The sequence below is a fragment of the Hippoglossus hippoglossus genome, chromosome 9 (genome assembly GCF_009819705.1).
Source record: "Hippoglossus hippoglossus isolate fHipHip1 chromosome 9, fHipHip1.pri, whole genome shotgun sequence".
Lineage (NCBI taxonomy): Eukaryota > Metazoa > Chordata > Actinopteri > Pleuronectiformes > Pleuronectidae > Hippoglossus > Hippoglossus hippoglossus.
In genome coordinates this window covers 18842362-18857175 of record NC_047159.1, presented here as the reverse complement: position 1 = coordinate 18857175, position 14814 = coordinate 18842362, and the positions used below count along the sequence as shown (strand labels likewise).

The 14814-nt window shown below is 44.1% G+C and overlaps 1 protein-coding gene across 3 annotated transcripts in view; it reads right to left on the bottom strand.

Moving 5' to 3' along the window:
- The window catches only part of emid1 (EMI domain containing 1), a 51660-nt gene that overhangs the window by 1838 nt on the left and 35008 nt on the right, over positions 1–14814 (bottom strand). Inside the window, exons 4-16 of one of the 3 annotated variants that reach the window (XM_034595049.1) lie at positions 11051–11140; positions 10873–10934; positions 10625–10757; positions 8962–9006; positions 8754–8861; positions 6616–6723; positions 4035–4124; positions 3632–3684; positions 3455–3517; positions 3314–3358; positions 3034–3078; positions 2867–2878; positions 818–902 (exon numbers count right to left, since the gene is read on the bottom strand). In XM_034595049.1, coding sequence (XP_034450940.1) covers positions 818–902; positions 2867–2878; positions 3034–3078; positions 3314–3358; positions 3455–3517; positions 3632–3684; positions 4035–4124; positions 6616–6723; positions 8754–8861; positions 8962–9006; positions 10625–10757; positions 10873–10934; positions 11051–11140 — 939 coding nt within the window. Of the gene's footprint in view, positions 1–530; positions 622–817; positions 903–2866; positions 2879–3033; positions 3079–3313; positions 3359–3454; positions 3518–3631; positions 3685–4034; positions 4125–6615; positions 6724–8753; positions 8862–8961; positions 9007–10624; positions 10758–10872; positions 10935–11050; positions 11141–14814 lie in introns of all 3 variants that reach the window. The other 2 variants (XM_034595050.1, XM_034595051.1) reach the window with 2 other exon arrangements.

Here is a 14814-nt window from a genome sequence, read left to right as displayed (position 1 = left end):
TAATTAATTAATTTGATCAACCTAAAATTAACAAGTTATATTAACACAGTAAATAAACCTTTGTTGTTTTTTAAGGCGGTTCTTATCAGTGGAGTCAACTATCATCTGATTTTAGCTAAAAATCTTGCCATGGCCTAATTTACTGCTTGGAAGCAAGTTTGTGATATCATCTTTTCCCAGCGGAGCCTCCTCCACTGTAAACTAGTGAGAAGAGCAAAGAAAAATGCAAAAATACAGAAATAGCTCATGTGAAATCACCAAAGATGTTCCGACTTTGGCAGGAAGCCTGTTCATGTTCGGGACCTTTGGAGTCATATCTGTGCTGCCATGACATTGAAGGATCATCACAACCAAAACAATTCAGACATAAAACATATTTCTAAAAATTCATCTATTTTTCAGCAACCAGATCAGCATTCAACAATCAGAAATGTTGCGCTTCTAACGCTCGATCAACATTCTTTAAATCTTGTCAAAAATAAAGTCAGTGAGGGCCGGCAGAGCTGTGGGTGGGGATGTGTCAGCGTTACCTGGCCAGATGATAGCCTCCAGCAGTGTCACCCTGCGAGCCAGAAGCTCAAGGTCTGCCTGCAAGTCGTGGAACATCTGCAAGCTAACGTCCTATCAGAGAGCAGTGACAGGGGGGACTGTGTGAGGGGGTGGAAACACCAGCCCGAGTCCTGGGGCTGCTCGTGACTGTTGCCACTCCCTGTCCCAGTGCAGTGAGGTGCGGTGGGAGTTTGAGCACCACCACCCCACAGCCCCCTCACATTTGACCCCTGCTTAAAGCTGACCCCGCCTCAGGCCTCCTACTCACCATGAATACCGATCATAGTCTCGAGGATTAAAACCCTCTCGGCTAAGATCTTCAGCGCCTCTCTGATCTGATGTATTCCGTCCCCCTGTGAAGATAGATACAGCCGTCAAGGTAAAGAGCACAAGCCGAAGAACTGCTCGCCAAGATGCAAGGCATTTGCCTCAATACAGTTCAGCAGTTAGAAGGTTAAAACAGTCCACACATCTGCCCAGCTCTTCAGACACAATCTGCTCCCTGGATTTCTCTGTATCTCCCTCATTCTCTGGCCATGCTGCTGTATGAAGTCACTCTCTGTCATGCTGGGCTGGGCAGCGTCAGCATGCACATTACACACCAGCCTCACTTTGGTGACATAACACAGGTGTATTACACTCTCCCAGGATTTAGACTCCATCATGCCATCTACATTCCTTTATGTCTGGTATTGCAGTTAAGCCAGGCAAGTATTTTTCAGTTCATTCTTAAGGCTGTGGTCACAAATGCTAACCAGTCTTTATCTGACAGAAGGAGCAGCATAGATTCACATTGAATTCTGTTTGATGTTAAAGGATAAGGCATTGGCTTCAGGAGTCACACCTTCAAAAGCAACACAAGTAGTAGAACAAGAGAAGTAAAGCAGACGACGGAATTGGAAAATATTAACTTTACAAAACAAAGCATGCAGAGAAAAAGCTATTGGTGCCCAGGTGAGTGATTCCACTAGGAAATGCTCTGATTAGTAAGACAAGGACATAAAGAGAAAAGGCAAAGTTTCACTGACTCACAGCTACATTTTTATTTTAATGCTGCAGGGATGACAATGGCCTAAAATTACATCAAGAATTATTTTTTGACATCAGCAGATGTTGATAATTATCACAATAAATGTCAGATTAAGTTTAAAGGCAGATTTTTGCTCCTGAGCGAAGGTTGTGGTTTTAAACTCTTCATTATGAGCCGAGGATGACAAACACTATAAATCTGAGGTAGATCACTGCTTTACACCTCTTCACTGTGCTTGCACAATGCATATTGAACTTTTGTTCTATTGCTGTTGATGAAAATTACATTGATATTGTTTTATTACCCAGCCCTTTGACAAAGTCAGGGCAGGTATGGTTTGCCTGTATTAGGCCTTGTAGCTCTGTATAAAAGGTATGAACATGGTTTTGGATACCTGCCAGATTAATGACATTCCAGATTAATGACATTCCAGATTAATGACATTCTCATAGGGAGTTAGGAGAAACTTTTCCTTTTTTCCTTTTTAACAGAACAATGTTATTATACGAATTACATTCACATTGTAGTTGACTTTCACATCCAGAGAATAAATGAAATGGTGCAGCACAGAAAGATAAAGTCATGCAAGGTTGCATTGTGGGATTAAAGAGGATAGCTGTATCCACTCACATCAGAGCACAACACCTCTAAGCCCAAACTGGACCCACCACTGACACATATGGAGTGATTTGGCATATACATTTGTGGATCATAGAAACTTTGTGGATCTTACAAAATCAATCAAACTGATTAGATGTAAGACAGAATAGCTGAGGTTAATTTAGACGTTTAGGGTTATAGTTTATTTTTCATTTGACTATATTCCACATTCTTTCACTCCGTCAGAGTTGGTGCATGGTGTTGTTGCACGATTGTTTTTTTGTATTTTTGTATATTTCTATGTATATGCCAAGGTCAGATGCTGAAAAGGTGACTGTGAAAGGTAGCCATGGGGACAGCAGCTTGCAGAGGGAGTCAGACAGCTTTAGGGTCAAGAGGACAGTGTCGTGACAGGGGACAGCAGTCCAGAGCACACCCCAAGGACCAACAAAAACAAGAACACATTAACAGCACAACATTTCACACGTAAAACCACACGGATCAACACAAATCACATATAATCAAACAAAAATCACCAGTGAATAACAGACACTATACGACTATCAACAGGTCGGAAAGTATGGACTGGAGAGAAACTATCCTGCGATGAATGTCATGGTTAGATTCATTAATAGATTCATTGCATCGCAGAGTGAACACATGATTACATAAATAAAAATATCTTACATTTAGATTGCTCTTGTTAAATGCGAAAGAGATAAAAGGAAAGTAAGGGTTAGAAAGACACAGAGAAAACATTAAAAACACAGCAGAGGAATCTTAAAACCTTTTGTTTAACTAAGGGGTAGTTACCCAGTCACCATCATGTGAACTATCACCAACTACTTTCTTACCGGCAAGCCCTTCTCTCCTGGCTCTCCTTTAGGACCTGGTGTTCCCTGTGAAGAGATTTTAACATAATTAAAAAAAAAAAGTTTCAAGTTTACTGTGACTTCAAACCATTAATAATTGCAGTGCAGCAGTTTACACCAACAGAACGAGCTCTGATTCTGTGGTGTCTCTGTGTGGCGCTGCTGGGTAGTGTAGTTTACAGAAGTATAACCAGCTGTGACATGTGTTGATGTTTCACCCGTTTACTCAGGCAATAATCTTAACAGGGTGGAGGTATCTTACCGACTCGCCTCTGAAGCCCCTCTCTCCTGGGTAACCTAAAGGACCCTGAAAAACCAGAGGCATGTCTCAGAGATTTGTTTAAGGATGTGGAGTGAAATGCAGAAAACCTACTACATGTTATCAAGCTCTGAGTGCACTCACTCTCTCCCCACGCTCTCCTTTTGGCCCCACGGGGCCCTGTGTTCCAGCAGCTCCAGATTTACCCTGCATCGAGTCAGGTTAGAAATTCAAAATGACAAGGACAGATTTGTAATAATTCTGGCAGTGTTAGAGTCAGTATGTGACTTCAGTGCACAACTGTAATGTGAGGGAGCTTACATTCTGTCCTGATGGACCAGGAGGTCCTACTGGGCCTTTGGGACCTGAGGGACCTGCAGAATAGACAGAAATATACGTAGTAGCACAAAGTACCTTTACCCACTGAGAGGAGGTGCTGCTACTTTTAACAGTTTTTTTTTTTTGCCAGGTTACAGGTTACAACTTTATGGCTTTCAACTTTGAGCTTTGATTTGTGTTTGTTGCCCTGGTTTAAAATCAAACTGAACCTAAAACCCTCTGACAGAGTAAAATGAGACTTTAAGTCCAAATAGCGCTTAAAACATTGAACGAAAAGTGATGCAAAACAGTATTCACTAGATAAAACTGGACTATCAACACTGACTCACGTCCTGTGTGCAGTTATAGGTAAACACAATAAAGAGTCAGATAAATAAACACTCACCGACAGGACCGGGGGGGCCCTGAGGTCCTGGAACGGGCGACCCTTGTGAGTCATGAAACGTGTTGGTGTAGAAGAGGTCTTTTCTGCGAGCTGGGGGGGAAACAAAATGTGTTATTTTTATGGGATGTAGAAGCAACAGTTAAGGAAAGTATTTGCAAACAGGATCTAAACTGACGACTGTAATTTTGTGATAATAAAATTGGATCTAGAATAGTAATCAGTCTTTACACAGCATGGGGCTGCTTCATTGACAGGAAATGTAGATTCACTATCCATAAAAATGTTCAATTACTGCACGAGGTATTGTTATGTTATGTTATTGTCCTTCAGGGAATCACTGGGACTTAAACCTCCGTGTGCCACAACAATCAAATGGGTCCATTTTGGTTAGGTCCATGTTGCCGTTTGGAGAGACACATTTCTCCAGCAGGAAGGCTTGATTTGTATGTGGCCTGAGAGAACGTGGTGTCTGAGACGTGAACCTTTTGTGGCAAAATGCATTGTTCTCTATGAACTACTGTTTCACTTTCGTGTTTGTTGCTGTGTGCTCACTGCTGCCTGAAGCAACTGGTGAACTTGCCTTGTTGACGTAAAAGATCCTCTCAGGTTCCTAATTCACAAATTAGATTTACCACTAGAGTGCAGTGTTTTCCATCAAATACTCAAATTCATCCCACAAGTTCAACAGAGGAGGAAACTCTAATACTACTTTTTACTAAAGAGTAAAATCTAAATCACTATTACAAGTAGATCAAACTTTTCCCCCAAAAAGTTGTGAATCATTGCATTAAAACACTTGCATTACATATCCACCATGTAACAATACTGACCAGGCATACCTGACTACCTGACTAGAGAGAAAACACAAGAGGAAGAGGGTGGTGAGCGTGCGAGCCGTAGAGGAAGTGTGCGGTCATTGGGTCATTTTATACTGACAGGATACGCAGATCCAATCACAGCGTAACGCTTCAGGAGACACAGGGAGGAGGAGCCAGTAACATCCTCCAGCTGCCAGATCGCAGCACACCGCCAACAGATCAGGACCAGAGGTGACATCCAAACCTCTGTGTCTGTGTCTATTTCTACACGCTCTCTTCATTTCCTGGCCACGTGCGTGACATGAAAACGTGTGGAGGCACTAAAATCATACTTTTTACACAACTGCACAGTCTCTTCACAGCTTCAAGTCCTGGCTGCTGCTGCTGCTGGTTACGAGGAGCCTCTCCTGATCTGCAGAGGAGAATTCCATCCCCCTGATGCAGATGTAAAAGCCAAATAATCCTGTGTTTTCCAAAGGAAGCTCGGCACAGGACCCCCCCAACCCCCCAACCCAGCCTCTAGTGCTCCCTGGTGTTACTTTGATGTGAAAGAAATGGCCCACTATCTTCATGTCTACGCGCCCACAGCACCTCTCCACACAGGAACCCGGGGCTTACAAACCTGCGCACCACATACTTTGTTTCACCACTGAATCCACCTATAAAACCCCAGCGATGTGTTGACCTTGTACGAGCCGGTGCAGGCCCCCATCTCTCTCTCACCCCCCCAAGCTGTCTGAGCGGCCTACATCTGGAAGTTGTTGAGTGACATCAGTGGTGGACAGGTTCTCATCCCAGCATGTGAAGTCTGTGTCAATCTCTAAACGTCTCTGCCTCCCTTTAATGCTCTTCGACTCTGTTCTAGTTGGCCGATAAACAATACGGAGCAAGTAGCAGTTAAAGGATTACCGTCATCCTGTCTGTTTCTCGTTTATCTTGTTTACCATTAGTCCTAAACCCTGTGAGAGCTCTCACGCAGCACGAGAGACCAAAATGCTGAGGCTGCAGGCATATAAATATCAGTGGTGTCAAGCTAGAAGTCAGTAAAAAACCTACGTCACGCTGCCTCAGAACAAAGGCTTTGATTGAATTTGTGTACAAGTACTCATGCTGGGTTCATGGAAAGCTGTTTTTGTTTGAACATGAGATCACATTGTCTGGTTTTAGCCATGAGGGAAACTTTTCCGTACATGCATGAGGTGGTGAAGTGATTGTCTGACATGGGTGTACTCTCCATCCGAGATTGTGACCTTTGGGACACGTCCAGGTCCATAAAACTAATTGTCAGAATTCACAAGCTGTACAAAAGCGTCCTTCCAGGGGAAAAAAACTAAACATACAGCCAAATATAAAGATCAAAAGCTGCTTACAGGTCTTGAGGAATACTACTGTTTATATGAAAACACGTAAATATTCACAGTGTTGGATGGGGGTGAGGACAACAAGATCTGCAGATGTGGATTTAGAGAGAAGTGAGTTTACAAGACCTCTAAGTGTGAATGTAAGTGTGGATGGTTGTTTGTCTCTGTTTGGCCCTGCAATACGCTGACGACCTGTCCAGGTTGCACCTCGCCACTCGCACGATGTGGTTTGGATAAACGGACAGATGGATGGATGGAAAGCTCAAAACACCTGGATCTCTGATTACACTGGTTGCATTATAGGTTGTATGGACTACTTTCAAGACAAATGCAAAGAGTGCTTTTAACTATTTGGTGTGGAGTGTGTGTCTGTATAAGTCTGTTGGTGGTCCAGGGTCTTACCGTTGTCTGGCTCTGGGATGTGGGCACTGGCTGGTGCTGGAGGCCCCGGAGGCCCAGGCGGCCCTGGTAGACCCCTGTCTCCTGGGAATCCTGATGGACCACGGGGACCTGAGGGAACGGATGACAGACACATCACTGCAGTGACAGACACACAATGACTACATCTTCTGGAGAGGAAAAGCAAAATGTCAGAATAATAATAAATGACCGTGGGAGATGTGAGGATGTGGAGGATAAACTATGACGAAGAGCAGAGAGGAAACAGATTTAAAAAAGTGCTGATTGATACATTATTATAGTGTGTGGTAGGAGTGAGTGTCTTTGTATGTGCATGTGCACATGTGGAGTAAAATCAGCAGCTGGACCGAGGAGGAGAAGTGAACTGGCCAACTCCTCTCTGTAATTAACAGGAGGAGGGTCTTTAATGGCTTGGTGCTGGGAACTTACTCAGGGACACGGGAAAACTCAAATAAACACCATTACGCTCTGCAAAGTGTTACTGGCACCGTTTCATGGTAAATTAAATACTCCCTGCATACACGCTGCTAGCTTTAGTACGTGTGTGAACCAGTAACAGTCTGCGGCTGGTCCGTGTGGGCCGATCACTGAAAGTGCCTCTCCTCCTCCGGCAGACAGGGTTTTTTTGGAGGTGGGAAAAAAAGCATCACCACGACTGCACCTGACCTCATTGTGTGGGTGCTGCCCCCTGACCACCACCCCCCCCCCTCGCCCTCCGACAGACCAACACTCACCAACTTTCTGTTTATACACGGATGCAACTGACAATGGCGGTCTGCTAATTATTACTCAGCAAGGTAATGTTATTACAGCTCTGATTTGACACCTCCGTGGGCCGTTTTCACTTAGCCTCGATAAACACTGCAGCGTGACCAGCTGTGTTTTGGCTGCGCTGGAGAGATTGTAAGCGGCAATCTGCAGCAGAGCGGCTCAAATGGCCTGTAAAAGTGGCCTTTTAGAGTATATGTGACATATTTGAGAAAACAGTTTTGTGTTTTTTTTCCCGGCAGAGTAATGGTTCCCTAGAGCAGCCGGGGGGATACCCCGTCAAAATATGAATCACAGTTTGTAATTCAACTCTGCTGTAACTTATCAGGACTTATCATAATGTACAGTGTCACTTCTCCTAACATCACAAGTTATTTCCCCCCCCCCCCCCTTCAATCTTTCCCATGACCCCAGGCTAAAACCACATTTGTCTACATTTTGCTCTGACGTTGGACACGTTCCAATTCTGTGTTTATCTTTGTCTTTAAAATTAAATTAAAAAAAATCTGCACAATAAGGAAAACACAGCTTTGGATGCGAGACGTAGCTCTGGCTTTGGGTACTTATGAAGTAATGGAGATAGAAAAAACAATAACACCACAGGCATATGGAAATCATAAGAACCTGGGATTTGTGTATATATAACTCATGTTCATTTCAGATTGAAGTCACATGGCGTGGGTTTGCAGTTAAACTCTTTTGCTAAATCTCGTCTTTACCCAGCAGCAGGCACCGAGCAGGGGTCATATGTTGGCCTGAAAGGAGAGGCACTCCCTTCATGATCCTGAGCAGAGGAATAACAGCCGATAGCGAGAGCAGATGTTGTGACAAACTTATACCGCCATTTACTTTATTATCATTCAAGTCACAGCTGCGTGTGGATTTACTTTATTACCCAACAGGTCATTTATTATTAGTACATCGAGGGGTGAGCTCTAAATACATATACATGCGTCTGTTTCTGTTCTGGTTGGTGGCCATGAGCGGCAGTGAGCACATGTTGGGGAGTTTAAAAGCCAACCAGCACAATGGCCACATTCCAGTAAGTTACCAGCGCCGATATTTGCCGCAGGAGGGTCTGTGGGTTGTGCTTTTCAGAAAAAGACAAACACTCTGCAGCAGGACGGCTCAGGCTTTTGTGAGAGATCTCTCAGGTTTTTTCCACAAGTGTTTGGTCAATATTGTCCCATTGAAATGTCTTGTTCTACAGACAATCAGCTAAGTGGATTGGCAAGTATCCAACTGTCCTGCAGTGACACACACACATTTTTATGGACAAACTATGCCAACATCCAGACTCAGCTGTTGGCCACCAGTCGTCTGTCTGGATTTTACTTTCCATCCACTCTTACCTGCTGCTCCGTGGGATCCCTTTGATCCAGGGGCTCCAGATGGGCCCCTTGCCCCGGCCTCCCCCCGAGGCCCACTGGGACCTGGCAGCCCCCGAGACCCTAACTTCCCTAAGAGGAGGAAACAGTCATGAGTAATCACGGAGCCTTAACTGGTTTACATCTTAAATGGTTTTACATCGACTGAAAGGCAACTACGATTACAACTTACCATCTCTGCCAGGAAACCCATCTCTCCCCTTTTCACCCTGAGGACCTGGAATGAAAGCAGAGATGACTTAATTGAGAGATATAGCTCCGTGAACAACATCTGGACTCAAACCACTTGGAGGAGAGGGAAAGTAAAATCCACTGAGGGATGAGCTGCAACTCTCTGAATCCAAGTAATAGAGCGTATTGTGTTTATACTTCATTAAGTCTAATTTAAAGCTCTGTTCCAAATTGATAAATTAACTTTGACTCAGCCAATAAATTCCTGAAAATGAAAATGTTTGTTTAGTGATTTCAGTTGAATCAGGCCTTAGTTGGACCTTTAATAAAAAGTTAATCAGAGAGCTCCGGCTACAGTGATGTGAGGAAGCCTCTCTTTGTTAAAGTGGAACACCAGCAGTACACATTGAATTCTGTTTGTAGGACCTGGGAAATACCACGACACAACTTTGTTGAAAAGAAGGAACGTGGCGTTAGAAAGAAATGATCTTCGCATGCTTCTTACCGAGGCTCAAGGCTACATTAGCCTCTACAGGCATAGCATAGCCGAATCTCCAACTTAACTGACGACAGTCAAGTTGCATTTTGGGTATTATTCCAAAATGCAACTTGACTGTATTTGTAAGTTAACAGAGTGATTCAAATCCAAAGGGTGTGATTCCCTGGGGACCATGAATACACTCTTGTGTGCACAGCTGCACTTTGGCCTGAAGGTGGCACTAGTGGAATAATCATATAGTGGCAAAAATGGAAAAACGTTTATCCTCAGGGGAGAGTGAATGCATCAGTAAATTTTATTTTTCTTATTTACACGTGTAACTTTTGGCAGAACTCAGTCATGATTAATGGTAAACAGAACTTAAAGCCACTTTGTAAGATTACACACATCAGGTTTTGTTTCCTTCTAGTGGTCGAACAAAAAGACACGTTATCAGACAGAAATGAGTGCCACCTATCTCTGTGATGAATAGGCTAATTCTGAAAATTAGTAGTATAACATGCACTAGTTTTTACCCTCCATCATTTTGTGTTTTATGTGTTCAAATCATGAATGTGAGTGTCCACATAAATTCCACTGCGGAGCATCCATGGTATGTACTCTTCTTTCTGCTAACAATCCAATACATCACATTTTACAGATACAAATTGATCACACCTGTTTTCACCAGGATTGTCTCATTTGTCCACATCTGAAAACTTCAGCCAAAAACTTTGGAGTAATTTTGCACGGAGTGAAAGATTGTACAAAGATAATATTAGAACAAGAATCCTTCTCATAGTGGCTACGTTTTGGTGGGACAGGTACTTTTGAATGCGTCTGACAACGCAGCAGCGTTGATTAACCTTTTAGCTGCAGAGAGTTCATCAACTTCTCTGCTGCTCAGCTTGACGTCAGGGAAGGAAAGGACGCTCATGCTCTAAAGCGTTCACTTTTCACACAGCCACAGAGAGCTCACGGAGAGCAAAGTGCTAAAGGAAACGAAATGTGGGTGCAGAGGAAGAAAGTAGAGCAGAAGTGAGCAGGTGGAGGGGAAACGGAGTTGCTGCTCGCAGAGGGAAGCTGCGAGAAGGGATTTCTAACTTAATTATCAAAACCTTGGACTCCCTCAATGGAAGCATACAGTATTTTTACTTATTCATACAAGACAGCAAAATGTATCTACCTGCAGGTCCCTGCTCACCAGGAGCCCCCTGAGCGGGCACAACCCCAATTAGGGATGAGGCCTCTGGTGCAGTTTCTCCTTTACCCTGAGGGTGGCGATGCGATATGGAGGATGGGGCAGTGAGTAATTGGACCTGGTACAAGGAGAAACAAGGGTGGCCACATAAAAATACAATCGTGTTAAATGCAGGACTGTGGTGTTTGTCAGTGGTTAAGAAACTGTGGCTGACGTCAGACATCAACTGTTACCTTCGCTTCCACTGAGTTCAGCCTGTCACTCAGAGCTGTGATTCTGCTGCAGTTCAGACAGCCTAAGAAAAACAGAAAGTTTCTTGATTCACCTTCAGGATTCAGACACATAAACGTGATCGTTTATAAAATTGTTTATAGAATCAAAGTACAGTAGTATCATGTCCACAGTTCTTACTAGAGGTTGGTTCTGCTGTGCGTACAGGCGGCCGGCGTAGCGTCGATGGTTTCCTCACAGCCTCCTGAGCCACAAGCTGGTTCCCTGCATCTGTAACAGAAGATAAAGTGAAAAAATTGTTATTTCTGTACTTAGAATTTTAACTTATATATATATATATATATATAACTTATATAATTTAGGAAATGTCATTTTCTGTTATTAATTAATTAAATTTAACATTGTAGGGGTTCGGAATATGTGTCAGACAAAACAGGAACTTTGAAGACATCAACCTTGGTTCTAAAAATTATAATGTTTCACTCTGATGTTTTATAGACAGAAATAAGTAATGGAAGTACTGAGGTGAAGCAAATTAAATCTATCATCTAAAATACCCCAGGAAGACTCTGGATATTAGTTTGAAGTGACATGAACAGAAAGAAAGAGACAAGAAAAAAATAATGCTTCTGATCAAACTTTTTAACAGTCATTGACCATTGAAAGGCTGCAGGTGTATTATTACTGTTAATGTCATCACTACAGAGGCTGTGGGTTGTACGAAGAATTTTCACAAGAAATCTCTCTGTCTGTCAATGGGTTGTCGTCCTCCAGGATAGCTTCTTATTATCAGGCAGAAAGAGCTGATAAAAGGTTAACGGCGAATAGAGAAGACAGAAATGGAGATCAACAGTTGCACATTTTGTCTCGCGCACACGTCCAAGAGAGAAAACACTGCGCACGCTGCGTCTTTGCCAAGTTGCCTTCCTTTCACCTTGTTTCTTTATGGAGTATAAAATCGCAAGGCCTGGGAGAGAGGGCGTGTAAAAGACAAACAATAGTTTCCTTGTGTGGAGAGAATGGGCAGCCTCGGCTCACATTCTGTCTTGCCTTCACTTTATGAAGTGTGGGAGTTTGTGTCTCTGGACTGTGGATGTTTTGAATGGGCAGACTTTGGTGGAAATGCGAGACTGACTCCTTTGTCTGGCCCGGTCTGGCTCTGCTCGGCCCAGGTGCTCCTGGTACAAACGAGGGGCCGGGTTCAGCACCTCATTAGCCACCAGGACGCACGCCTTTCCATACAGTGGCCAGCGGCCACGGCCAACGCCAAGTGCTGCACTAAAAAGAAGCCGTGAAACAGCACCTGCAGCACAGAGGCCGGAGCAGGAGAGAGGTGTTCTTCTTAAACAGCCTCATTTGTTGTAACATCACATGTCACGATCCGCCTCTACTCACTGGAAAGGAAAAGAGCTTACTGTCACCAAGGAAAATAAACGATTGGGAATTTAAGACAGGAGAGCATAGCGGGTCGAGTGATTACCCAGGGAGCAGGGAGAGCGAGAGAGGGCAGAGGAGGAGAATGAAAAGTGCAAAGAACACATGGTTATGGGTAAATTGAGACCGCTCCAATAATTCCTCCTCCTCAACCTCTGTGCTCATGATTTCACTGTTTTGGGTTGAGGGCATTTCTCAGAGGATTAAAAGTGTAGATGGAATCAAACCATGTAAGACCTGACAGGGAAATGTTATGGCATGAGCTGGAGGTTGTAGAAAACTCTGATAACAACATAAACCTGGCACGAGGACGAGGAGAACACACACTTTGAACCTGCTCGTCTGTACCGCTCTACTGTCCACTCTGGGAGGACGGCAGAGACAAAGAGAGAGAAGTGCATGTGTGCGTGTGCATGTAGTATGTGCACACGCTGGAGTTCGATGGCTGCATTCAATTACTAAAAGGGGCTCTGGATAGGAAATCTAGCTCTCGCCACTCCCGGCCCGACGGCACCTCTTCTCCCTCAAGAGAAAAGAACGTCTAAGTGCCAAGATCCCCTCACCCACACATGAGCTATTGTACGAAGCTTTAAGCCAGCGCTGGCGCAAGGACAACTGTCTCCCACACACACCTCATACACACTCCCTCTGTCTGACTTCCAACAACAAATTTCAAATCCTGCAGGGCCCCGCTGATATTCTGCTTTCTCCAGTGACAGTGTCTGTTAATTACAAGGCCTATGGTGTGTGTGTGTGTGTGTGTGTGTGTGTGTGTGTGTGTGTGTGTGTGTGTGTGTGTGTGTGTGGGTGTGGATCCAGGCCGTGCTGAGGTAAAGACTGAGGATGACTTTGATGCCTCAAGTGTGATGCATTGGTCCCGCGTCCAACAACAACATCATCACAGCTAACGAACGCCCCCCTGATGGACACGGTTCACTGTGTCCCACTCTTTGTTCTCAGTGGGCTAATTGCCCCAGTGGGGGAGTGAGGAGGGTGAGGAAGGTGAGTGTCAAAGCAATGTGTGAATGTATTTGACCTGCTGGCCCCGTGTTGCACTGGGCCCTAATCAGTGACTGAGTCAGAGCTCTTCATTAGAGAAATCTCCCCACAGAGACTACAGCCAGCCAGAGGCCGTCCTGACATCAGCTCTGTCTCTCGTTCCATTTTTCTCTGTCTCTCTCTCTCTCTCACACACACACACACACACACACACACACACACACACACACACACACACACACACACACACACACACACACACACACACACACACACACGTACGAAGTTTAATTATCTGTATATAAACACTCTTTGACCAATATTTGCCCCTGCTGGTGCCAAAATCTCACGGAAATACGAGGAAGATATGGGCGAAGGTCACGAGAGTATCTTTTTCTGATCTTTGTGTGTTTGGGGGCCGGAGCATGAAGGATTGTTTTTGCTCGAGCACGTGATGATCTGCTCCATATATTGTATGTAAAGGTGTTTTGTAGCAGGAGGACTTGGGGGTTAGGACTCTAAAAAGGATTTACATTTTGCAGAAAATCTATTTTAGACTGAATTTATCATATTAAAGTTTATTACAGAGCTCTGAAGCCTTCCAAACATCTTTGTAAGCATGTAGCTGGTGGCTTTGGTTAAACACCAATGAAACTGCTTCCTGAAATCTGGGCAATAGCTGTGCCAACCCAGACAGGACTTTCTCTCTGACCACTAGCCTGTAAAACAAAAATAGATAAAATAAATATAAAAACTTCTGAGACACCACAATTCAGTCAACAGCAGATTGAATGTGAGCCAACATCAGAGTTTTATTTTTTACCAAGAGTGAACTGTGCAGAAGTGGGACACCCTTAACAACTGAACTGACTGCTCTCGACGGAATGCCGCATTTTCATTTTGGATTCCACAAAAGATTACGAAACTGCTACTATCGATAAATTATGTTATTATAGTAGCGGCTTTATTCCAAAGCTGTTATTATTGGCCTTAAACCCCACTTGGAGCAGTGCTGGTACCATCAGAGTTAGAGCCAAGCTCACAATGACCAGGACTGCAGCTGCACCGCTCACTCTACATAAGGTATATGTGCTCCAGTAGGGTTTTGCCTGTGCATTTGTGATAAATACACACTCGCACTGGTTGTATTATAAATGGGCCAAGGTCATTCCATCAGTGATTCTCTCCTAGTGAAAATAAACCTCATGCCAAAAGCCCAGTTACCTCTGCCAACCAGAGGCCTCTAAACACACAGCTCACACTCAGCGGCCTGATCCACCAAGCTCATCACCTATTGTTGTTTATTTATTCTCTACTTCTGCAGAATGATCCAGCAGCGTGCAGACTGGCCGGACTAAGAGAGCTTTGTGAATGTACCAGTGAGAGTTTTGTTGTCCTGTCATATTGTCTGCAGCAGAGTGGATGGATATGTGAAGACAGGGCCGAGGCAGACATTTGCTACACGTCCTCTAAAAGCTCACCCGGACAGTTTTCTAGAGTGTAACTATGTT